The 26,481-nt window shown below is 48.2% G+C and overlaps 1 protein-coding gene across 2 annotated transcripts in view; it reads left to right on the top strand.

Annotated features, from left to right (window-relative positions):
• LOC115090652 (tetraspanin-33-like) overlaps positions 1 to 26,481 on the top strand; it is a 174,746-nt gene that overhangs the window by 27,900 nt on the left and 120,365 nt on the right. For both annotated transcript variants that reach the window (XM_029600039.1, XM_029600037.1), the window contains exon 3: positions 4,521 to 4,578. In XM_029600039.1, the coding sequence (XP_029455899.1) occupies positions 4,521 to 4,578 (58 nt within the window). The remainder of the gene's footprint in view (positions 1 to 4,520; positions 4,579 to 26,481) is intronic.

Here is a 26,481-nt window from a genome sequence, read left to right as displayed (position 1 = left end):
TTTCCTGCCCTGTGTCAGATCTTGTAGTTGAAAGGCTGCAGGGCTAGGAACCATCTCATTACTCTCGCATTGGAGTCCTTGTACCTATTGATCCATAGGAGTGGTTGATGGTCCATTATGAGCTTGAACTGCCGTCCCAGCAGGTAGTAGCACAAGGACTGCCAAGTCCTCCTCAACAGTTGAGTAACGTCTCTCCTGTGGCATCAGCTTCCAGTTGATGTATGTCACAGGATGTTCTTATCCATTCTTTTTCTGGACTAAGACGGCTCCCAAGTCAACTTCTGAGGCATCAGTTTGCACCATGAAGGGTTCGGTGAAGTCCAGGCTTATCAGGACTGGTTCAGAGTATATTGCTTTCTTTAAGGCTCTGAAGGCCTTCTCTGCTTTCCCAAACCACTGGACCTTCTCTGGTGCTTTCTTTACCAATAGCTTTGTGAGAGGCTCTGCCTCTGAATAACAGAAATGCAAACCAGGTGGTCTGCGCAATTATAGATGAAAGTAAGAAATCTCACCTGAATCACATGTGCTAACCCTCACCCAACAAAGAATAAAGAGACCAAAACGCATAACTAGAAGCATGCAGACAAAAACTGAATTGGAAACCGCAACAAGCCAGAGTCTCTGTATGCAGTGTAACAAAGGAAAAAAAGAAACATCACCCCCTACCCATCTCCCATCACCAACCCACCTACCCTCTACTCCTCTCCCACCCCCTCTCACCTCCCCCTAAGCAAACCCTTGATCCCCCTCCTCCCCTCGCCCACCAAGTATTTAACCGCTCTACCCACCTTGCAACGCCCCTCCCTGATTATTTCTGTAAATAAGTTCTCCTGTATATAATGTTTCCATTGCATATATCCATCCATTTTATAATTGCTTGTTAATTTGTACAGCCTTACCCCTGTTTCCTCCCCCCCACCTTCCCTGCTACCCAGTTCGCCTATCAGTTCTTTGTAAAGCCCAATTGGCTACTTTATGTTACATGGAAACCGATGTGATGTTATCCTAACGAATGTCGGTATACAAAAATTTGCAAATAAATAAATAAATCCTTATAAAACAAATCAAGAAATATAAAATCAGTAGCAGTAAAACCATACTAACAAAAAGAACAGATTATTTCAAAACAGCTAATGAATGGAATATCCAATAATTAAAAACTAATATAAAAAATTTCTAGATACCAATAAAATATTTCAAAATAGCAGACACAAAGACCCAGTAATGAAAAATAATAAAGTTACAAAAAACTTTTGCTCTGTATCCCTGGGAACGTTTGATATCCAGGTGTCCTGAGATTGTTTTGAATTAGAAGGAGGAGGGGTAGTTTGCTTGGAATTTTCTCCTCTCTCTCAGTCACACACCAGCGCTCTCTCTCACACTGGCTCTCAATCACTCACATATACAAATGCTTTTTCTCTCTCACTTATATAGGCTCTTAATTACACATTTACACACATGCTGTCTAACTTTTCACTCTTACACACACACACACAGGCTTTCAATCACATAAATACATGCTATCTTTTTCTCTCACACACAGACTCTCATTCACATGCTTACAGACATGCTCTCTCTCTTTCTCTCATTTACATACAGGCTCTCAATCACATACTCCCTCACCTAAACTAGCCCTCAATCACACACAGACACACATGCTCTCTCTCTTACTTATACACACAGGCTCTTAATCATACATACACATGATATGTATTTTATACAGGAACGTCGGTTTATAAAAACTAAAAATAAATAAATAAAATAAATCTCTCTCAAACACAAAGGATCTCAATCATACACACACACTCTTTCACACAAACAGGTTTTTAATTACAAACTTACACATACAGGTTCTCAATCATACACTTACATTCATGCTCTCTCTCTCACACGCAGTCTCTCAATCACAGACATACTCTCTTTCACATATACAGGCTCTCAATCATTCACATACATGCAATCTCTCACTCACACACACAGGATCTCAAACACACATGCTTGCTCATTCACTCTCTCTCCTCCCCCTCCCCCCCGAACTAGCGGCAGCAGCAGCCTCCTCCCAACCCTAAAGGCAGCAGCAACCTCCTTCATTTTCAGCCCTCGTGGAGAAAGGAGTCCCATCGGCCGCAAGGGTTGATGTTGTTCCTTATTTTACTCCGAGCTGCACTGCTCATCCTTCAGGCCACGCCTCTCTTCTTTTCTTCGGGCCGATGCTGCCCGCACTAGCATGGTCTCTAGTTCCTGCGCATGTACCCGCTGCTCACCACTTCCTCTTCCGGGGTGTGGGAAGAAGAGAGCATGCCAATACCGCTGACTCCAGCTGTCCTGCTGCGTTCTGCCCGGGCTGTCAGCATTTTAAGCCCGGGCAGAGGAGGACCATGGAGCAGCTGGGTCAGTGGGGGACCGAGAAGTGTGGCGACACACCTACGTGTTCTTGGCATAGAGAACTGCTGGTCTAGACAATCTCTCAAGAAACGACAATATCTTTGGGCAAACAGTTTTGTGCGGCCTGTTCCTCCTGAAGTTCACTCTGCAAGGGGGGGGGGGGGGGGGGGCTGAGGTGCAGTTCTGGGTTGTTTTTTCAATAAATGCTCTGCTATGCAACCCTCATCTTGGGACTCCCCACTTGTCATGGCTAATTCAGCCCTGCTTGTCGACAGAGAAAGCAAGTTTACTTACTGTAAATGGGGTTCTCCATAGACAGCAGGATTTATTAGCCATGCTAAATTTCCACCTGCCTCTCTGAAGAGTCAACTACTTAGCTAAAATTTAGCTTTACAATTGACTGGGGGGCTCACGGGGCAGTACATGCATGGGAGGTCCTGCATATGTACAGTAGTATAACTTTACCGAGCTAGAGAAATGGGTCTATTTGGCACCCTCAGATGATGTCACTCACATATCGTAGCTAATTTATTCTGTTGTCTATGGAGAACCTGTTTACGGTACAAAATCTTGCTTTTTTAAATATAAAAAAATTAAGTCTCGCAGCTTATAGTGTTGTGTGTTGTGCAGGGTGAGGGCACACTTTTTCATTTGGCCATAAATGGCTATAGTTCTGAAGAGGAGAAATGCCAACTACAGCAACAAAATATGTTGTATCCTACCACCAGGCCAGAAACATAATCTGGCCAGAGACAACATGGACCAGTACCAAAACCTGGGAACTTTCATTACTGTTATTAGCACTGTTATGTGCTTTTATCTTTTTTTCTCCTTTTAATTTTAACAATTTTATGGGAGTGTGCATGGTGGAGTAGAAAGAGAGAGAAGGGTCAGGGTAGAAATATATTTAGAAAACTTAGGTACCAGTCAAAAAGTTTTGGAAGCCAAGAAAGTTTCTTCCTTAATTTTTTCTCACTTTTTCACTCTTTTTTGTTGTTGATATTTTGTTGGGCTACTTTCCTTATTCAATTTTTTAGTTTAATTTTTTTTTTTTTATATTTGTCTTGTTCTTTTCCTTTATTTTTATTTTCACTTTTCTGAATTTTTATGTCCCAAGTTGCCAAATTTTAAGCACCCAGATGACCTTGTGTAAAGACATTTTCCAGTCCTGGAGTGGGGTAGGTGTATAGGAGAGTAAAAGGGAGGGATTGGGAGTAGGGGGAGATGGAGAAGATAGGAGTGAGAGGGTAGAAGGGAGAAAAGAGGGAGAGTGTGGAAGGAAGTAGAAGAGAGGAGGGGCAAGGAAAAGTGCAGGAGGAAAAGAGCGCATACCACACTTCACCCCTTGAGCTCCAAACCTGCAATTCCCCAAATGCTTAGTGGTTATCAATATGCCCACTTCCTCCAAGCAGTGGGAAACATACATAGAAAGGAAAAGGAACACCTCCCATTTACCCACTGTCTCCAGCAGATTTCGTAATGAGGCCAGCTGCCAGACAGTGAATTATCTCCTGGATTGTTCAAAGTGCCACCTCCATGGAGCAATGATCAGCCCCAATACAGAGAGGTCTCCAGAGTAGTGATCTTCATTCCTCCATGGGGTTGAGGGCGATCTTCACCATCTTTGGTTTACTCTTCCTCTTGCCTCTGGAGATCTTGCCGCAATTGGCCTGCTCTTCCTCCGGGGAAGGGAAGGGAGGGCTTGCCATGATCAGGCACATTTCTGCCTCAAGGGGAGATGGATCCTTGCCACCATTGGCCTGCCTCAGGGAAGGGGGTGTATTCTTGCCCCAATTGACCTGTTCTTCTTCCTGCATTTGGGCATGGGGGTGACCTTGTTGCAGTTGTCCTACTCTTACAAGATCCTCATTTGCACATGGAAATTTGTGGGTTGGCTCTGCTAATCTCATGCATTATGAGATTAGCAGAGCCAACCTATGAGTTTTAAAAATGCTTACCTGTGCTGACTGCTGGCTATTTCTCTTCAGCAATCTCACATATTGCATTCTGCAACCTTGATCAAGAATTTAGAATTCAATATTCTGTATATTTACTTAGCCTTAGAAAAGCAAAATAAAATTGTAAGTTGTGTATCTTTGTTCTGCAAACAATTTAGATGCTGCATTATTTTGTAGGTGTTTTCATTATTGATGATTGCAGTTGGTATCTTCGCTAAATCCCAAAAAGCTACAGGTAAGAAAAACATCATATACTTGTGGTTAGTTATGAAGTGGCTTTCTTATAAGATAAGCACATCTGATAGTCACAGTGATAGGTCAAAACTTGCTACATGTCTGATCAGAAAGAACCTCTCCTAACTTCTAGACCTTTCACAAGAGTTTGTGCACCACTAGTTGGCATTATTGTCATTAGAATCATAGATGTCAGCTCTGTGAGTGCTTGAACACCCCCAATATTGTCTTCTGTACTCCTGTGTATAGGGAACTGAGAGCTCCATGTTGCAAAGCTTTGGGAGGGCAGGAAGAAATTGCTTCAGTCTGAACTGCTACAGATCTTTACACAGAGCTACACATGGCCACATACACAATACAGATAGACCCTCACCAAAAACACAAGTGACCAAAAACTAGAAATAGAAATATGCAGACAAAAACTGAAGTCCCAAGAAGTGTGTGGATCAGGAATATAGAGCATCATGCTTCAGGGCTGTGGGGAAGGACAAGAAGGAAGTACTTCTGTCTTCCTGCTATTGCACTCGTCTCCCCCTGACGTTTATTGGTTGGCTATGGAATGTCTGACCAATGGGTTGCAGGAGACAAGAGAGCAGCAGCAGTATAGGAGGACAAACTTCCTGCCTTTGGTCTGTCTTGAGGTGCAGTGGAATAGGGACAGAGGGAGAGCTTCTGATAGAGGGACTGGAAAAGTGAAAGAGGGAATAGAAGCTATCAGAATCTGGGAGAGGAACTGAAATAAGGAATTCTAGCTGGGACAGGAGGAGAGGAACTCTAAAGGGAAGATGGGCTGATAGTGAAGTTGAGAGAGAGAGGAGTAAATGCAGGATGTAAGAACCAGAGTTGCTGGAGGGGAACTAAAGGAGTCCAGGCTAGGAAATGAGGAAAAGAACTGTGAGAAGAAGAGGGACTGGAGATGGATTGTTAATGGAGTTATGGAAGTAGGAGAGGCTCTAAGACACAGGCTATGAGGGAAAGATGATCTGAGAGCTCTGAGAGGGGATATGGCTTGGGAGAAGGGGACAGGAGCTGGGTGAAGGATAAACAAGCTGGGAGAGAGGATATGAACTGTGATAAAAAGAGGAACTGAGTGAGGGGTTAAGTGTAGGAAACGTAAGAGGAAAGAAAGGTTAAGAGGACTGGGATGAAGAGAAGGGGGGTTGCTAGGGGAGGTCAACCAAGAGAAGGGTTGTGAGAAGAAAGAGGATCATTAAGGTGTTAGGAGAGGTAGGAAAGTGGCGGGAGCAGGTGAGACTAGGAGGAGGTGAGAAGACAGTTGTGGAGAGAAATCCGGTGGATAGAAAAAGATATACACATGGAGGGAAAATAATAAAAATGATAAAGAAATGAGAGGAAAACCAGAAAATAACTTTTAAAAGGAAATATACGACTAGGCAGAGAAGAAACTAAGAGAAAGCCAAGTTAAAGCATAGATAAAGGATAGATTCAAACTACAGACTAAAAGGTTATAAAATTATTTTAAGTTTGGTAAAGTTTCTGTGCTAACTGGGTTGGGATAAGGGTGGGAGGCAGGTGGTATTTGCTCTTCTCTTCCAACCATTTGGTCATTGGGGTAAATAAAGTATTTTATTGGATGAATGGGGGAGGGGGAGGTTATTGTTGGTGGCATATGATGCTATGGCCTGAAAACCTCTTTCTTAAAAATGTCATCTTCTTGGCAGCTCCAGTATTGAGATGGGCTGTGATTAGGGTATGAATTGAGGGGAAATGGAAGAGAACACAATTTCCCTTGTCCACAAAAAAAAACAAAACACATTCCCCTGTTATATTCTACAGGAGACAACCATTATCTCTGAGTTTTCCAAGCTGAGAGTGGGATGTGCCCCATGCAGCTATGGCTCTGGAGCTGTGGAAATGCTGACTGCTGAGCTGACAGGTCTCATGGCATTCAGGTGGTGGACTCTGGGCATAGGACTGGTTCTGGCCTGGAATCTTTGAATGTGGGGAGAAGTGTTTGCTGCAGAGGATGGAAGGCAGGAATCGTTCCAGAAAAAGAGCTATGCCTTGGCTCAGGGAGGGCATATAAAAGCCTTTGGAGGAGGGGGAATAAAAAATTGAAAGGTGAGAAGAGCTTGCCAATGAAGGGAAATCTATCATGCTGAGGAGAAATGAGGGCTAGGGAGCAGTGAAAGGATAGGTGAACCAAGCCTGCAGAGGAGGGGAGCTAACTAAGGAGGAGTAAAGAAAAAACCTGCTGGGGGATGGATCGATGGGATGAGGTCCTGGGAGGGGAAGAGAGAAGGTCAGGTCAAGGGGGCATAGGAAGCAAAGAGAGCTAAGGGAATGTGGGGAGTGGAGCAGGCAGAGGGGGTATTAAGTCTTCCCTGCCCAAAATATAAAAGTCAAAGTATGTCCATGCAAGAGGGGGAGAATTTAAAGAGTACAGAGAGAGTAAGGAGGGGATAAAATGAGAAGAAGTGGAAGAAGAGATTAGGAGAATCTGAGAAAAAAAGGGAGAGCTGTGAGAGAGCATGAGGGAGAGATTGTGGTGTGGATGGTCTTTGGGAGTAGGAGGACAGGAAACTGGTGGGGATGAGCTGGGGTTGGGAAGAAAGGCTGGTGGGATTTTGAGTGCTTCCTTAGCTTTTGTTTTGGCCACATGAGTCTTCCCCAAGTCCAGATTACCTGCTCTTCTCTGGACATTTAAATACAGATTGGTCAGGCACACATGACTCACTGTGTTTTGTTTAACTAGGGGTGCTGTAATTTGTGTTGAGTTCAGCACCCCAATCATTTTCAAACATTGACTCCTTTGATTATAATGACTTAACCTCAGTTCCTGTTTGATACTTGCCAAAGAAACACCTCATTTGATCTCCATCCCCACCATCAAAGTTCTTATGTCCTTCCTTTTCTTCTCCATTGGTGAATCCAGATTTGGTTCTTTTTGTCTTGTTTATAAATATTTGTCATTTATAGGGCAACTTTCAAAACTGTGCAGATAGCTACAAAGTCTGTGGGTACTTTTACGCATGCATTTTGCACCGGTATTCAAAGGGAGATTACAAATATAATTTTCCTTTGAATATTGCCTAGTGAAAAAGTCCTTAAAGAGATTTGCACCTGCTTTTTCAGCAGATATTTTTTCTCTAAAAAACAACATATGTAATTTTGAAAATGAAAAACTATGTGGGTTTTGCTTTCCTCAACCTAACCCCATCTCTGGGCCACCTGCTTTTCCCTTGGGTAAAAATACATGCATTGTTGATTCCCCTGTGTACTTTTACCTGCGTGCAGGGTGGATAATTTTCAGATAGCTTATTTACTCGGATAAATGGCTTTTGAAAATTGCCCTCTTTGGGAGTAATTTGTATCAGCCCGCATGCATTTTCAGATTGAGTACTTGCACAAGTTCCACCAGTCTTTGAAAGGAAAAGTCCATGCATACTTTCCCTTTGAAAAACACCCCATCAAAACGACTCGCACACAATTACATGTGCTAATTTGGGCACAGATTTTTTTTGGCAAATTTTATGTGCATGCAGGCTCTGCGTACATCTGTTTATCTGCGTATTGGGCAAGCTTTATCTGCGAGTAAAGCAGTTTTATCCATGGAAATCCTTTGAAAATTATTATTTTAAAGTTTATACTGTTCTTCATCAAAGCTTTTCCTGTCTATTTGTTATGCCTGCCGGCTCCACTCTCCATTGCTCCCTTGCCGATCCCTTGCCTCGGCAGGGCCCGCACTCCTCCCGTGCCACTGGGGCCGCAGCATCCTCCTCCCGAGCTGAGACGTCGGCCATCTTGGCTCTGCCCCTTAGGCGCACGTGCGCATCCCTCGCACAAATTTAAAAGGCCCGCGGCAGGGAAATGTCGCCGGTCCTTCCTGTTCACGTCGGGCCTCCTTCCTTTAAATTCCCTGCAGCAACCCAGGACAGACGACTTGGCAACGAGTCTGCTTCACTGGTGGAGTCTTCTGTGCTGTGTGAGTGTCTTGAGCCTTGTTCCTGCCTTCCGAGTCATGTTTCTGCTCCAGTTCCCATCCTTGGTCCTGACAGACGGATCTTCTGGCTTCAACCTCAGACTGGCTATCGGCAACTCTCTGGCGTCTGATCTCGGACTGGCTATCGACGACTCTCTGGCATCTGACCTTGGACTGGCTATCGGCGACTCTCTGGCTTCTGATCCTGGACTGAATTTGGACGACTTTTCCGGCTGTGAATCCACCATCTTTGCAGGGGCCCACCTAAGACTAGCCAGCTCTATGCACCCAAAGGCTCAACCCATGGGGAACGGGGCTGGTATTGGTGAAGCTCCAGCTGGCCCCTGCGTCAGCTTGGCCTCGCCTCCCGATGGTAGGGACCTGTGGGGGTTCGCCCTCTCAGGTAGCGCCAATTCCTCCTTGGGCAAAGGGTCCACATCCTCATCTGTCACTACAACAGATTGCCAAATCTATGGACCCGGTGGAGGCCTCCGCCTTACAAGCGATCCACGGGCTTGCCCAGAAAATTCTTGAGCAACAACAGGCATTGGAGGCTCTAGCATCTGAGAAGGAATGGCTCAACTCTCGCTTAGATTCTTCGATTCCGGCGGCCTCTTCGACTTCCGCTGCACCAGGGCTCGTGGCAGCCATGCCCGCAAATCGGCCAGTCCTTCCCCTTCCGGTTCCACTACGCTTCTCAGGGAACCTGGTGTCCTGTCGAAGATTCCTGAACCAGTGCAGCATGCACTTTACGCTGCAGTCGCTCTCTTCCCCGATGATCTTACTAAGACCACCTACATTCTTTCCTTACTAGATGGCAAGGCCCTGGCATGGGCTTCTCCACTATGGGAGCGGGCAGATCCCATACTCCAGGACCTATCCGGCTTCCTAGCATGGTTCCGCAATGTCTTCGAAGACCCCGGGCGACAGGCCACATCTAGCTCCTCGCTCCTACATCTACGCCAAGGTTCTCGGCCCCTGGGCAACTACGTGATTGAGTTCTGGACCTTAGACACAGAACATAAGAACATAAGAACATAAGAAATTGCCATGCTGGGTCAGACCAAGGGTCCATCAAGCCCAGCATCCTGTTTCCAACAGAGGCCAAACCAGGCCACAAGAACCTGGCAATTACCCAAACACCTAGAAGATCCCATGCTACTGATGCAATTAATAGCAGTGACTATTCCCTAAGTAAACTTGATTAATAGCAGTTAATGGACTTCTCTTCCAAGAACTTATCCAAACCTTTTTTGAACCCAGCTACACTAACTGCACTAACCACATCCTCTGGCAACAAATTCCAGAGATTTATTGTGCGTTGAGTGAAAAAGAATTTTCTCCGATTAGTCTTAAATGTGCTACTTGCTAACTTCATGGAATGCCCCCTAGTCCTTCTATTATTCGAAAGTGTAAATAACCGAGTCACATCTACTCGTTCAAGACCTCTCATGATCTTAAAGACCTCTATGATATCCCCCCTCAGCCGTCTCTTCTCCAAGCTGAACAGCCCTAACCTCTTCAGCCTTTCCTCATAGGGGAGCTGTTCCATCCCCTTTATCATTTTGGTTGCCCTTCTCTGTACCTTCTCCATTGCAACTATATCTTTTTTGAGATACGGCGACCAGAATTGTACACAGTATTCAAGGTGTGGTCTCACCATGGAGCGATATAGAGGCATTATGACATTTTCCGTTTTATTAACCATTCCCTTCCTAATAATTCCTAACATTTTATTTGCTTTTTTGACTGCTGCAGCACACTGAGCTGACGATTTCAATGTATTATCTACTATGACGCCTAGATCTCTTTCTTGGGTGGTAGCTCCTAATATGGAACCTAACATCGTGTAACTACAGCTAGGGTTATTTTTCCCTATATGCAACACCTTGCACTTGTCCACATTAAAGCTCCACTGGAATGAGGATTGCCTACGCTCCATCTTTTTGGAGGGCCTTACAGGCCACATAAAGGACGAATTGGCGGCTTGAGAACTCCCAATGTCCCTCGATGCTCTCATCGAATTGACCAGCCACATCGACCATCGTCTCCAGGAGTGGACCAGAGAACCGCAGCCCTCCAGAGGTCTTCCTCCACTCTCCTGCGTCCGAGGCGTTCACCAACGCCTGGACAGGCCACTCCACCGAAATCCCCTCTGGAGGAACCTATACAGCTGGGCTGAGGCAAGTTGGCTCTGGAGGAACGCCGCTGACACCTACTAGGGCCAACATATGGAAGTCTTAATCTGCCATCTGGATAGTTACAGAAAGCATAAGAGAGGGAGCGGGATGCCTCAGGGCCAGGCCTAGGTGGTAGAGAGGTACTCCTCCTGGCCCTGAGGCATCCCGCTCAAGAGCCGGGGGGAATTTCATTATGCGGCAGCTGGTCACGCATCTCCGGATCCCCACCATCTCCGCTCCAGTTCCGCACATCCTGTCGACCATCCAAGGAGAACCTTTGCCGGGACACATCTCCCATGTCACCGCCCCGGTAAAACTACGGACAGGCGCCCTGCATGAGGAGATCCTGACATTTCACATCATAGAAAAGGCGATCCATCCTATCGTCCTGGGCCTCTCCTGGCTCCAAAGGCACTCTCCCCAGTTCGACTGGACGACCCTACAGCTCTCCCGATGGGGGAATTCCTGTCACAAGACTTGTCTCAAGCCAAACCTCCATCAGTTTTGCCTGACGACCACTCTCCTTCCTCCAGGGCTTCCGGCTCAATACGCCTTCTACTTAGATGTCTTCTCCAAGGAAGGCGTGGATACCCTTCTGCCCATCGTCAGTACGACTGCACGATAAATCTACTCCTCGGCACTAAACCATCCCAGGGCCGGGTCTACCACTTGTCCCGAGCAGAAACTAAAGCCATGTCGGACTATGTCCGGGAGAACCTGGACAAAGGCTTCATCCATCCTTCCGACTTTCCCGCAGGGGCGGGATTCTTCTTTGTGGCAAAGAAAGATGGAAGACTCCACCCATGCATTGACTACCATGGGCTAAACACCATAACCCGAAAGGACCACTACCCATTGCCCCTTATCCCCTAACTCTTCGATCAGCTACAAGGGGCCCGCATCTTCTCTAAGCTAGACCTTCGAGGAGCGTATAACCTGATACGGATCTGAAGTGGCGACGAATGGAAAACCGCCTTCAGCACCTGAGATGGGCACTACAGGTACCTTGTTATGTCCTTCGGCCTCTGCAATGTGCCCGTGGTATTTCAAAATATGATAAATGAGGTATTTCGAGATATGCTCTATGAGTGCGTTGTCGTCTACTTCGATTACATCTTCATCTTTTCCTGAGACCTCATCACCCATTGCTGTGACGTCGCTCAGGTGCTCCAATGCCTTAGAGACCATCAACTCTTCGCAAAGCTAAAAAAATGCATCTTCGAACAAGAAAGCCTGCCCTTTTTGGGTTACATTGTGTTATATATCTGCTGCTCGAGTTAGCAATCTGTTATGGATCTCCGTGAGGAGATAGCAATCTGTTGTGAATCTGCTATGGAGAAAATGCTTGATGGGAGGAGCAATCAGATAGGATGAGCAATCTGTAGAGAAAGCTCTGTGTAGTGGGCTCCTGGAGAGGGAGGAGTCAGCAATCTTGTAGTGTCTCAGATATCGTCTTGCTAAGGAGTAGCAATCTGTAATGTATCTGATATAGTTGTGGGTGGATCCCGGGCCGATGGCAGATGACGACGCTCCCGGGAGGATACCCCAAGAGGGGACCACTGGCTAGGCTGGAATATGGAGACAGACACACATTAGTTCTTTTATTAAACAGGTTAGTAGAAACCACCAGAGGTGGCAGTAGTGAGCTGATATACCCGGCAGGGCTGTGGTCCCTCAGGTACTGGAATAATGATCCCAGGATGAGTAGGCAGAGTAGGCAGAGTTCATGAACAGAACTAGATGACAAAGCTCACGTAAGGTCTCAAGTAAGCTCAGGAGCTGGAAAGGATTAAGCCCTTGAGGAGCGAGTACCTGGTTCCAGGGAAAGCTCTGGGAGAGCGATGGTAACTCACAATTGTTTGAAGCAGTGATAACTTCCAAGCAGTAGAGAATCTTCAGAGTGTCCAGGAACATGGGCCCTCGAGGAGCGAGTACGTTCCTATCTGTAATCTGAAAATAAAGAAAAGAACGAGGCCCCCGAGGAGTGGTTACCTCTGGTAAGTCCGAGGAGGCAGAGTAGCTTGGAACTAATCCCCTTGCGTATCCTTGCTAACTCAGTTTGTTAACGTTTTCAAAGACCTTTAACTATTGGAAGCAGATGATGTCATCTCAGGGGGACGCCCCTGAGGTTCGCGCCCTTGCTGATACAAGAGTCAGGACAAGATGGCGGAGTTGCAGTGTTGAGCCGGTCTGGGGACGCCGGAAAGAGATGGCATGGAGACGCCGCGGTAGCCAGCCGTCCCATCAGACCCAGAGGGAGTCACCACAGAGGTAAAGAGGGCGGAGTGAGGGTGTCGAGCAGCGACGGTTGCAACAGTACCCCCCTTCAAAGGGCGATCTCTTCGGGTATCAGGCTTAGGTTTGGAAGGATGCGCGAGGTGGAACTGATGAAGCATCTCTTTGTCCAAGATATTGGTCTGAGCCTCCCAAGTGATTAATTCGGGGCTGAAGCCTTCCCAAATCAGAAGGTATTCAAAAGTCTTGCCTCTGTTAACGAACACCAGAATCTCTTTGATCTTGATTTCTAATTCGTCTTCTGCAACGATAACAGATGGATCTTGAGATATGGAAGAATCTTGCAGACTGTTATTGATGATATTAGCATAATGGATAGAGCTGCTGTGGATGTCACTGAAGGTTTCAGTGGAAGTGGTGATGATAGAATACGTCCAAGATCCACTTCTAAAGATGACTCTCCAGTAAAAGTTGCTGGTTGAGAGATGGTGGCATCACCAGCGGAAACAGACTGGGTGGTTGCTAAAGATTTCTTCTTCAGATCTATTATGTGCTGTGGTTCATCAGGCACATCTTCTGAGTGAAACGAGCGAGACAATGCGTCTTCTCTGGTGTTTCGATCTCCAGGTCGATATTTAAGTACAAAATCAAAATGGTTGAAGAATAAAGACCACCTGGCCTGTCTGTAATTCAAACGTTGTGCGTGGCGGAGATACTCAAGGTTCTTATGATCCGTGAAGACGGTTATTTGATGTTGAGCGCCTTCGAGCCAAGGCCGCCATTCCTCGAATGCAAGCTTTATTGCCAGGAGATCCTTGTCGCCGATCCCATAGTTCTTCTCGGCTGGAGAGAATCTTCGTGAGAAGAATGAACAGGGACATAAGACTTTCGAGTCTCCAGCTTGGCTTAACACAGCCCCTACCCCCACATCCGAAGCATCAACTTCTACTATGAAGGGCTTATTGGGGTCTGAATGCCGTAAGCATGGTTCTGTGGAGAAGGCAATCTTCAATTTAGAAGCGTTGGCACCCTTGCGAGTCATAGCAGTCAGGGATATAGTTACCGAAGAGTGGTTCTTTATGAAGCTTCGATAATAATTGGTAAACCCCAGGAATCTCCTTAAGGCCTTCAGGCTGGTAGGTTGAGAACAATTCTTGATACTTTCAAGTTTGTGAGGGTCCATTTGAAAACCTTCTTTCGATACTATGTAGCCTAGGAAAGGCACAGAGTCTTTGTGGAATTCGCATTTGGAGAGTTTGGCGTACAGCTGATGTTCGTGGAGATGATGGAATACTTGCTTGACATCTGCAATGTGGGTGTCCAAATCCTGAGAGAAGATTAATATATCATCCAGGTAGACCACAACGTTCTTGTACAGTAGGTCCCGCAAGATGTCATTCATCATATTTTGGAATATGGCGGGCGCATTGCACAACCTGAATGGCATTACAAGATACTCGAAGTGGCCGTCTTGTGTATTGAAGGCCGTTTTCCACTCATCGCCACTCCATATGCGAATAAGGTTGTAGGCCCCCTTCAGATCAAGTTTTGAAAATATCTTGGCCTCTTGCAGCTGGTGAAATAGCTCCGAGATTAACGGCAAGGGATATTGATCGTTATTTCATTTAGACCTCGGTAATCGATACATGGACGTAGGGTACTGTCCTTCCTCACGAAGAAAAAGCCTGCGCCGGCTGGCGAGTTTGATGGTCGGATAAAGCCCTTCTGAAGATTTTCTTCAATGTATTCCGACATTGCCTTATTCTCAAGAGCTGAGAGAGGGTACACCCTACTCTTCGGTGGCTCAGAGTTGGGCTTCAGTCTTATGGCACAGTCATAGGGCCTATGTGGAGGAAGAATATCAGCCACTTCTTTGGAGAACACATCCCTAAAGGATGCGTATTGAGGTGGCAGTCCTGGCATCGCTGGAGACGTAGGCATGCACATGATAGGCGAGATCTCCTTAAGGCACCTCCCATGACATTCTGAGCCCCATCGTGAGAGATCCAGAGATGCCCAGTCAAATTGGGGTTGGTGTATCTGCAGCCAGGGTAACCCCAGGACGATAGGGTGCATAGCCTTTTCCAGTACAAAGAAAGAGATTGTTTCTGTATGGAGCATTCCGGTGCGAAGCGTAACTGGTACAGTTTCGCAAGCTACGTTGCCCGGTAAGGACTCCCCGTGAATGGAGGATAATAGTAGTGGATCTTTTAATTTGATGAGAGGAATCCTCAAGTATTCCACTAAACTTCTGAGAATGAAGTTACTTCCTGCCCCTGAGTCCACCAGGGCAGGAGTCTGAACCGTGACTGGTCCGTAGGTCAAGGAAACTGGGAGAGAGAGTGAAGGAGAGGACACGGTAAGGCCCAAGAACAGTCCTCCAGCAGGACTTAAGTCCGTCCGTTTCCCGGACAAAATGGAGCATGTAGAGACATCATGGCCGGACTGACCATAGTACATGCACAGGCTGCGTTTCTTCCGAAATCTTCTCTCCTTTGAAGTCAAGTGTCCATGACCAAGTTGCATTGGTTCATCTTTATCAGCAGCAGCAGTTACTGGAACCATCCGAGGTGCAGTGGTAGTACTAGCCTGTTTCAACCCAGGTAACACCTTAGGCCGAAGTTCCTTCACCTTGTCTCGGAGCCGGTGATCAATCTGAGTAGCCAAGGCTATTAATTCGTCCAGCGACTCAGTTGTCTGGCGAGCGGCCAGCTCGTTCTTTAAGCGGGTATCCAGGCCTCTGCAGAAGAGAGTCTTGAGACAATTGAGGTCCCAGTGTAGTTCCGCTGCAAGAGTCTTGAATTCTATGACAAATTCAGCCAGTGATCTGTTGCCTTGCTTCAAGTCCACCAAAGCAAAACCGGCAACAGAATTGCGAGCAGGGTCATCAAAGACGGATTTAAACAAGTCCATAAATCCTTCTATGTCCTGCAAGATAGGGTCCTTGCATTCCCACAAGGTAGATGCCCACGACAGGGCTCTTCCATCCAAGTATGACAGGACGTAGGTGGTCTTCGAAAGAGCTATGGGAAATAAAGTTGGCTGTAAGGTGAAGTGCATGCAGCACTGGAGCAGAAAGCCCTGGGTCTTCTGGATTTCTCTGAAAAAGCGGATAGGAACCGCCAGTGGTACAGCAGTCTTTAAAGTTACCTCCTGTAACTGACCTTCTTGATTAGAAGCTGTGCCTTGTATCTTCTGTGTGTGTAGCTGATGAAATGCTGCAGTAAGTTTCTCCAAAGTTTCTTGCTGCTCTGAGATGCGTTGGGCCAGGCCCGGTATAGCCTGCAAAGCAGAGAGATGTGCCAGATCCATGAGGTTAACAACATCCCAAAGTTGAAGCTGAATCCACTGGAGTTAACAACATCCCATAATTAGCCGGATCCACTGGAGTTAGCAATCTGTTATATATCTGCTGCTCGAGTTAGCAATCTGTTATGGATCTCCGTGAGGAGATAGCAATCTGTTGTGAAACTGCTATGGAGAAGATGCTTGATGGGAGGAGCAATCAGATAGGAGGAGCAATCTGTAGAGAATGCTCTGTGTAGTGGGCTCCTGGAGAGGGAGGAGTCAGCAATCTTGTAGTGTTTCAGATATCGTCTTGCTAAGGAGTAGCAATCTGTAATGAATTTGATTAGTTGTGGGTGGATCCCTGGGCCGATGGCAGATGACCATTCTCCCGGGAGGATACCCCGAGAGGGACCACCGGCTAGGCTGGAATATGGAGACAGACCCACATTAGTTCTTTTATTAAACAGGTTAGTAGAAACCACCAGAGGTGGCAATAGTGAGCTGATATGCCCAGCAGGGCTGTAGTCCCTCAGGTACTGGAACAATGATCCCAGGATGGCTGAGCTATTGAGAAACTGTAGAAAGTGAGTAGGCAGAGTTCATGAACAGAACTAGATGACAAAACTCACGTAAGGTCTCAAGTAAGCTCAGGAGCTGGAAAGGATTAGGCCCTCGAGGAGCGAGTACCTGGTTCCAGGGAAAGCTCTGGGAGAGTGATGGTAACTCACAATTGTTTTTAGCAGTGATAGCTTCCAGGCAGTAGAGAATCTTCAGAGTGCCAGGAACATGGGCCCTCAAGGAGCGAGTACCGGTTCCTATCTGTAATTTGAAAATAAAAAAAAGAGCTAGGCCCCCGAGGAGCGGGTAGCTCTGATAAGTCCAAGGAGGCAGAGTAACTTGGAACGAATCCCCTTGCGTATCCTTGCTAACTCAGTTTGTTAGTATTTTCAAAGACCTTTAAATATTGGAAGCAGATGACATCATCTCAGGGGGATGCCCCTGAGGTTCGCGCCCTTGCTGGTACAAGAGTTGGGACGCGCACGCCCTAGGCATCAGGACAAGATGGCGGAGTTGCAGCATCGAGCCGGTCCGGGGACGCCGGAGGGATGCGGTAGCCAGCCGTCCATCAGACCTGGAGAGAGTCACCAAAGAGGTAAAGAGGGCGGAGTGAGGGCGTTGAGCAGCGATGGTCGCAACATTGTCTCTAAACAGGGTTTTTCCATGGACCCAGAGAAACTCGCTAGTATTCAACGTTGGCCACAACTGGTTGGCATCAAGCCCCTACAGAGATTTCTTGGTTTCGCCAACTACTATCAGAGTTTCATCTACAATTACGTCATCCTAGCCGCACCTCTTCGGCCCTAACTCGGAAGGGAGCCAGTCCCAACCGATGGACTCCGGAAACTCTGACGGCCTTTCAGTCCTTGAAAACAGCCTTCCTCAACAGGCCCTGTCTTCGGCATCCTGATCCCCAGAAACCCTTCATCGTAGAGGGAGACACCTCGTTCGAAGGGATGGGAGCATTCCTAAGCCAGCACTCCTCCACTGGCATGCTCCATCCCTGTTCCTTCCTGTCCAGACGATTCTCGCCAGCTGAGAAGAACTACGGGATCAGAGACAAAGAATTGCTGGCTATAAAACTCACCTTCGAGGAATGGCACCCCTGGCTGGAAGGGTCACAGCACTGCATCACTGACCATAAAAATCTGCAGTATTTGCACCACGCCCAATGTTTAAACCCACAACAGGCCCAATGGGCCCTTTTCTTTTCACGATTCAACTTCGTTCTCTGATACCGCCCTACAACCAAAAATGTCAAAGCCGATGCCTTATCCCGCTCTTTCATTCCTGACGACACTCCAGAACCACCACACCACATCATCGACCCTGCTCAGGTGCAGCTCGCAACCACCATCTCTGTACCCCCGGGGAAAACCGTGATACCTCGCCGACTCCAGGAGAAAGTACTCCGGTGGGCGCATGATTCCCGTACAGCCGATCACCCGGGACAGTGGCGAACCCTGAATTCCATCCAGTGGTTCTATTGGTGGCCCACCTTGAGGAGTGACGTTCACGCATACGTGAACGCCTGTCAGGTTGTAGAAGTCCCCGGTCGCTCTTGGGGACTTCTACAATCTCTACCAGCACCCCAGGAGTCCTGGACGTATATATTCACAGATTTTATCGTGGACCTGCCACCATCTGAGGGAAAGACCACCATCTAGGTAGTGGTTGACTGCTTTTCTAAAATGGCACATTTTGTCCCACTCCCAGGACTCCCTTCAGCCCCCCAGCTCTTTGTTCAATTTATCTTTTGGCTCCATGGCCTCCCCAAACATATAGTGTCCGATCGCAGTACTCAATTCACAGCGAAATTTTGGAGAGCGCTTTGCAGAAAATTTGGGATCACCCTTGAGTTCACCACCGCCTATCACCCCCAGGCGAATGGCCAAGCGGAGAAGACAAACTGCACTCTGAAACAATTCCCTTGCTCCTACGTCAATTCCCAGCAAAATAATTGGGCCACTCTCTTGCCCTGGGCTGAATTTGCCCTTAATTCCCATGTCTCCGCCAGCACCAAATCATGTATGGTAGGCAGCCACTCCCTCCTCTGCCAATTCCTCTGATGATTTCCTCACCGGCAGCCCAGCTAACCGCACAGGAACTACATAAACTGTGGGAAAACACCCAGCACCTACTTAAAAGAGGTCAGCGATCGTGCCAAACAAAGTGAGGATACACACCGTAGACCGGCACCACAACTCCAGCCGGGGGACAAAGTGTGGCTCAGCACTCGCTTCATCCAACTCCCAACCATGAGGCTGGCTCCTCGTTACATTTCCCAGTGCTCCGTCGCATAGGGCCAGTGACCTATCAACTACGGTGACCCACTTCAATGAAAATTCACAACTCCTCTCTCTTAAAGCTTGTGGTACTCTCCTGGCCCAGCAGGAGACCGCCAGAGCCTCAGCCGCTTGCCTCAGAAGGTGATACCATCTACCAAGTATGCGAGGTCTTGGATATTAGAAAGAGAGGCCGAAGATGGGAGTATCTACTCGCCTGGGAAGGGTTTGGCCCAGAGGAAAACTCCTGGGAACCTGCCACCAACATCTTGGACAGAACCCTCCTGCAGGAATTCCATGCCTCCCATTCCAATAGGCCTAAACCTCCTAGGAGGGGGCCTAGAAGAGGGGATACTGTTATGCCTACCAGCTCCACTCTCTGTCGCTCCCTTGCCGGTCCCGAGCCTTGGCAGGGCCTGCACTCCTCCTGCGCCGCCGGGGCTGCAGTGTCCTCCTCCCGAGCCGAGCCGTCATCCATCTTGGCTCCTATCCCCTAGGCCCGCGCACGCATCCCCAGCACGAATTTAAAGGCCCCGCGGCAGAGAGACGTCGTTCACGTCGGGCCTCCTTCCTATAAATTCCCTGCAGCGACCCAGGACAGACGACTTGGCAACAAGTCTGCTTCACTTGTAGAGTCTTCTGAACTGCATGAGTGCCTTGAGCCCTGTTCCTGCCTTCCGAGCCCTGTTCCTGCTCCAGTTCCCATCCTTGGCCCTGACGGAAGGATCTTATGGCTTCGACCACGGACTGGCTATCGACAACTCTGGCTTCTGATCTCAGACTGGCTATCGGCGACTCTCTGGCTTCTGATCCTGGACTGACTTCAGGCGACTCTTCCGGCTGTGAATCCACTGTCTTCGCAGGGGCCCAGCTAACAGCAGCCAGCCCTACGCACCCAAAGGCTCAACCTGCGGGGAACGGGGTTGATATTGGTGAAGCTCCAGCCGGCCCCTGCGTCAGCTCGGTCTCGCCTCCCGATGGTAGGGACCTGCGGGGGTTCGCCTTCTCAGGTAGCGCCAACTCCTCCTTGGGCAAAGGGTCCACATCCTCGTCTTTCACTACAACACTATTGTTCTGGAGACTTTTCTATTTGCGTTGTTTTGTAAAGAACTTCCAGCACACTTTTTTTTTTAATACCAAGTTTCAGAATTTATTTTTCTCACAGGACAAGCAGGATAGTAGTCCTCACATATGGGTGTCATCATCAGGATGGAGCCCAATCACGGAAAACTTCTGTCAAAGTTTCCAGAACTTTGACTGGCCCCTATTGGGCATGCCCAGCATGGCACTAACCCTGTAGCCAGCAGGGGTCCCCCTTCAGCCTTCTTTTTTCCGCGCAGCAGTAGCCTCGCGGTTTAGGAGCTCTGAAGAGATTCCTGACAGGAATTTTTCTCACGGAGTTAATTAAATTTAAATTGCCCCACAGGGGTCCCTCCTTAACTTTTCGCAAGCCGCGCTGCCCCGGTAAGTTTTTTGACTGTCTTTCGTCGATTACCTTCGAGTTTGGCCCTCGCGGCCTACTGGCTGTCGACCGTACCGCGGCTCGATTTTTTCTGTGGCCATGGCATCGGGGTTTCGTCGGTGCCCGGACTGTACTCGCACCATGTCTATCACAGACACTCATGGAGTCTGTGTAATGTGTTCAGGCCGTGAGCATGACTTGACTTGCACCAAATGTGCCTTCATGACACTAAAAGGTCGCAAAGCCAGAATGGAGAAGATGGGACTCCTCTTCCGCCCCGACGCCGTCCATCGCATCGACACCATTGGAACCGGCACCGTCAAAATCGCACCAGCTTCGCCCACCGTCCGGTGACCGTCCGCCATCGACGTCTTCACGGCCATCGACTCCCGTTGCTCCCCCTCAAGATCGAGGGGATCATAGGGATAAACATCGCCATCGGCATCGTAAGTCTCAGACCGTCGAGGGAGCGAAATCATCGATCTCGCCACCGTCCAAGCCACCACCGAAGAAGCCCCATCCAGGAATGGCACTGACCATTCCTGCGACCAGGACATCGAGGCCACCCTCACCCGATTGGGGTTTGGGAGTCGCGATTCTGCCTGTAAAGGTGGTCCCTCCGACTGTGCCTCAGCCTCCCTCTTCCGTCACGGAGCCGGGGATGCTTGCTCCAGGTCTCCGGGAAGAACTGGACCGGCTAGTCCAGGAGGCCATCGACAAGGCGATGCAACAGCTCCAGGTTCCTCCGGCACCGACATCTGCACCGAGAGTGGAACCGGTCACCAACCAGATTACAGCAGCGCTGGCACCGCTGCTATCCCGGATGGGGGCGCTCATGATCGCCCTTCCACCAGTGATTCCTGGGTCTTTGATGGCTCCGGTGCGCTCCCCGTTGACAGCTTCTTCGGGAGGAGAAACACCGTTCCGCGTTCCTCCTTCGGGAGTATTGCCTCAGCCATCGATGCCATGTCGTTCCTCGCCACCGATTCATTCATCGGGGGTGATACGCACATCGGCACCATCAATGCCTTCGATGCCGGCACTGATGCCCTCCAGGGCGTCCACGGTGCCCCCGGTGATTCCTTCGATTTTCTTGGAGCCTCAGCCGGGGCCTTCGGGTATCCAACCCCCTTCTCGTCCTACAGGTCAGTCTGCTGATCCTTATGACACCTAGGGTGATGATACTTCCACAGACACCGATGACTTACCTTCACCTCCCTCTCCTACAGAAAGTAGAAAGCGTTCTCCTCCAGAAGACCTTTCTTTCATTAATTTTGTGAGGGAAATGTCTGAGTTGGTCCCTTTTCAGCTTCAGACGGAGCAGGATGATAGGCACCAGATGATGGAGCTTATCCAATTCCTGGATGCCCCAAAAGTGATCACTTCTATTCCCATTCATCAAGTTCTTCTTGACCTCCTCAAAAAGAACTGGGAGAACCCTGGATCCATTGCTCCAGTACACAGAAAGGCTGACACTATCTATTTAGTGCAGTCAGCCCCTGGCTTTCAAAAATCTCAGCTCGACCACCACTCAGTTGTGGTAGAATCGGCCCAAAAGAAAGCAAAAAGGATGAAGCCTCACTCATCTACCCCTCCTGTTAGGAACACAAGTTCCTAGACAATATTGGTCGACGAGGGTTCCAAGGGGCCATGCTCATCTCCAGAATTGCTGCTTACCAGCTGTATATGACCCAATACAATAGGGTCATTTTCAAGCAGATACAGGACTTCTCTGAAACCCTGCCTGAACAATTCCAAGAACAGCTTCAAATCCTTGTCAACAAGGGGTTTGAGGCAGGAAAGCATGAGATAAGAACAGCTTACGATATCTTCGACACCTCTACTAGAGTGTCTGCAGCTGCCATTTCGGCAAGACGATGGGCCTGGCTCAAATCTTCTGACCTTCGCCCAGAAGTGCAAGACAGGCTATCTGACCTACCATGTGTAGGAGACAATCTGTTCGGTGAACAGATCCAGCAAATAGTGGCTGAATTAAAGGACCATCATGAGACGCTTAAACAGCTCTCATCGTTACCTTCCGACTTCCCTTCAAGACAGCCCTTTAGGAAGGACTCGAAGAAGTCATTCTTCAGTCCAAGGAAGTACTATCCTCCACCGACAAGGTCCCGAACTACGAGGCCTTATCAAAAACCTCAGCCTCGCCAGGCCCGAAAGCAAAAGCCGCAAGCAGCTCTCCAGCCGGAGCCTGCTTCAGGTTTTTGACTTTCACTGGGAGAGCAGCAGCCTGATTCCTCTGCCAAGCATACCAGTGGGAGGTCGATTGTGCCACTTTCACGGCATGTGGCAATCAATCACAACTGACCAATGGGTGCTAGCAATCATTGCTCAGGGTCATCACCTAAACTTTCTTGCTCTTCCACTGGCTCATCACCTCTGCAAGCGTGGAGAGTATCCGACCACTCGGTCCTTCTGGAGCAGGAGGTTTCCCTTCTTCTCCAGTTAAGAGCAATAGAACCCGTCCCACTCTCCCAGCAAGGCCTAGGGTTCTATTCCCGGTACTTTCTGATCCCCAAACAATCCGGGGGAGTTCGTCCAATTCTAGACCTACGTGCTCTCAAACAAGTACCTTCAGTGGTAAAAGTTCAAGATGGTAACCTTGGGATCACTTCTACCTCTTCTACAAAGAAGAGACTGGCTCTGCTCTCTGGACCTTCAGGACACAAGCGCACACATTGCCATGAGACTCATGCATTGGACTCTGAAGTCACAATGGATTCAAACTGTTCAGCCTCTGTCGACCAGTGTCCGCATCACCGACTCACTCCGTCTGTTTCTCGCCTGGTGGAAAGATCAGAACAGTCTCCTCCAGGGACTGCCCTTTCAAGTGCCAGATCCTCAACTCATTCTCACCACCGACGCTTCCAACCTCGGGTAGGGAGCCCACGTGGACAATCTACAGGTGCAAGGCTCTTGGTCTCCAGGGGAAGCCAAACATCAAATAAACTTCCTAGAAATTCGAGCAATGCAATATGCTCTCAGGGCTATTCAGGAATACCTATCAAATCACGTCATCCTGATTCAGACGGACAACCAGGTGGCCATGTGGTACATCAACAAGCAGGGAGGCACAGGCTCCTTCCTTCTGTGTCAAGAAGCTGTGCAGATTTGGGCGGAAGCTCTCTCCCACTCGATGTACCTCAGGGTCACCTACCTGCCGGGAGTGGATAATGTCTTGGCAGACAAACTGAGTCGTGTCTTCCAACTGCACGAGTGGTCTCTCAACCCCTCGGTAGCGAACTTCATCTTCCAACAATGGGGTTATCCCCAGACAGACCTTTTTGCGTCCCTTCAGAACCACAAAGTCGACAATTTCTGCTACCTCATTCGGAGCAAGTGCTCTCCACCCAGAGATGCATTCTCCCTCTCGTGGGCAACCGGTCTTCTATATGCATTCCCTCCACTCCCTCTTCTCTCGAAGACTCTCGTGAAGTTACGTCAGGACAAGGGAACCATGATCCTGATAGCACCTCACTGGCCACGCCAAGTGTGGTTTCCCATACTCCAGGATCTCTCCATCCGCAAGCACATTCCCTTAGGAACGGACCCGCTTCTGATCACCCAGAACGACGGATGTCTACGCCATCCCAAACTTCAGGCCTTGTCCCTGACGGCATGGATGTTGAAAGGTTAATCCTTCAACCACTTAACCTTTCCGATTCAGTTTCTCGTGTCCTGATTGCTTCATGGAAGCCTTCCATAAGAAAATCTTATTCCTATAAATGGAAAAGGTACACATCATGGTGCTCTTCGCAGCCCCTTGATTCCTTTTCCTGTCCAATCCCAAGGTTTTTAGACTATCTCTGGCATTTGTCAGAGTCAGGTCTAAAGACCTCTTTCATCAGAATGCATGTCAGTGCGGTAGCAGCCTTCCATAAAGGGGTCGGGGATGTTCCTATATCAGCACAACCCCTCGTAACACGCTTTTTGAAGTGCTTGCTCCATATCAAGCAACCTTTACGTCCTCCGGCCCCTACTTGGGACCTTAATCTGGTTCTCGGTCGGCTCATGAAACCACCATTCAAGCCTCTTCACTCCTGTGACCTAACATATATCACATGGAAAGTGATTTTCCTTTTAGCTATCACTTCAGCTCGCAGGATTAGTGAGTTACAGGCCCTAGTTACCTATCCGCCTTACACTAAACTCCTGCAGGACCGGGCGGTACTCCGCACTCACCCTAAGTTCTTACCTAAGGTAGTTTCGGAGTTTCACATTAATCAATCCATCATACTACCTCCCTTCTTTCCCAGGCCCCATTCCAATCCAGGGGAACAGGCTCTGCATACCCTTGACTGTAAACAGGCTCTAGCATTCTATCTAGACCATACAGCTGCCCATAGGAAGAGCACTCAGTTATTCGTCTCTTTCCATCCCAACAAATTAGGGCAACCTGTGGGTAAGCAGACTATCTCATCCTGGTTGGCGGACTGCATATCTTTTTGCTATCAGCAAGCAGGCATTCCTTTTCAAGACCGTGTTAAAGCACACTCTGTGAGGGCCATGGCGACTTCAGTAGTACACCTATGATTGGTGCCGCTTCCTGACATTTGCAGGGCTGCCACCTGGAGTTCTCTCCACACTTTCGCAGCCCACTATTGCTTGGACAAAGCCGGAAGACAAGATTCCATCTTCGGCCAGTCTGTCCTGCGTAACTTATTTACAATGTGACGTACCTACACCCTTCCGTCTGCCCGGTGGGGGTTCAGGATGCCCTCTACCAAATTCCACCCCAGTTGATGTGCCTTTTGCACGCCGTTGGGTACATTTGGTGCTGTTCGGACATCCTCAGCTCCTTACTCACCCATATGTGAGGACTACCATCCTGCTTGTCCTGTGAGAAAGCAAATGTTGCTTACCTGTAACAGGTGTTCTCACAGGACGGCAGGATGTTAGTCCTCACGAAACCCGCCCGCAAACCCGCGGTGTTGGGTTCGTAACGTTTTGTTGTTTTATTTTTCGGCACTCCCTGTAGCTTTCAAATAAGACTGAAGGGGGACCCCTGCTGGCTGCAGGGTTAGTGCCATGCTGGGCATGCCCAGTAGGGGCCAGTCAAAGTTCTGGAAACTTTGACAGAAGTTTTCCGTGATTGGGCTCCATTCTGATGATGTCACCCATATGTGAGGACTAACATCCTGCTGTCCTGTGAGAACATCTGTTACAGGTAAGCAACATTTGCTTTCTTTTTTTACAAGTTCTATATAGATGTTTTTGTTATAAAATTATTTTCTGTTATTGTCTGCGAAATATTGGTATGGACTTTCTAAGTCTCACTATCTGTTTTGCTCCTAGCTTAAGCACTAGGCAAGGATTAGGTAGGAGGTAGGAGTTTGCAGACCATCCTTATAGGCACTTCTTGTGAGGATCCCTGGACTGGTCAGCCAGCCTGTAAAAAAGCAAGCAGAGCACAAGAAACAGTGTGACAGTCTTTGATTAATTTTGGAGAAGGAGTGTTGAAGTGATTCCCCATTCAGGGCTCACAGCCTGGTACTAGGGAAAGTAGCACATTCCTGGCCAAGTACCGCACAAACAGAAAAGGGGGTGTCTTTAGAGAATGGAGGAGATTTATGGAAAATTTCCCTGTACGTACCCAGATCAGTCCAGACTGCTGGGTTATGCCTCCTTTCCAGTAGATGGAGACAGATAAAACTTGAAGAGCACCCCCTCATAACACGGTGTGCCACCTGCGCCTCATCCATTGTATCTGAAGACTGGAAGGTGGCTAATATAACCCCAATATTTAAAAAGGGCTCCAGGGGCGATCCGGGAAACTACAGACCAGTTAGCCTGACTTCAATGCCTGGAAAAATACTGGAAAGTGTTCTAAATATCAAAATCACAGAAAATATAGAAAGACATTGACAAGACAGGAAAAGAGAGAATTTGAAAAGAAGGTGGCCATAGAGGCAAAAACTCACAGTAAAAACGTTTTAAA

Source organism: Rhinatrema bivittatum, chromosome 4 (assembly GCF_901001135.1).
Source record: "Rhinatrema bivittatum chromosome 4, aRhiBiv1.1, whole genome shotgun sequence".
In the NCBI taxonomy this organism is placed as follows: domain Eukaryota; kingdom Metazoa; phylum Chordata; class Amphibia; order Gymnophiona; family Rhinatrematidae; genus Rhinatrema; species Rhinatrema bivittatum.
The sequence above is the reverse complement of the archived record's forward strand: the minus strand, read 5'-3'. Positions and strand labels throughout refer to the sequence as shown.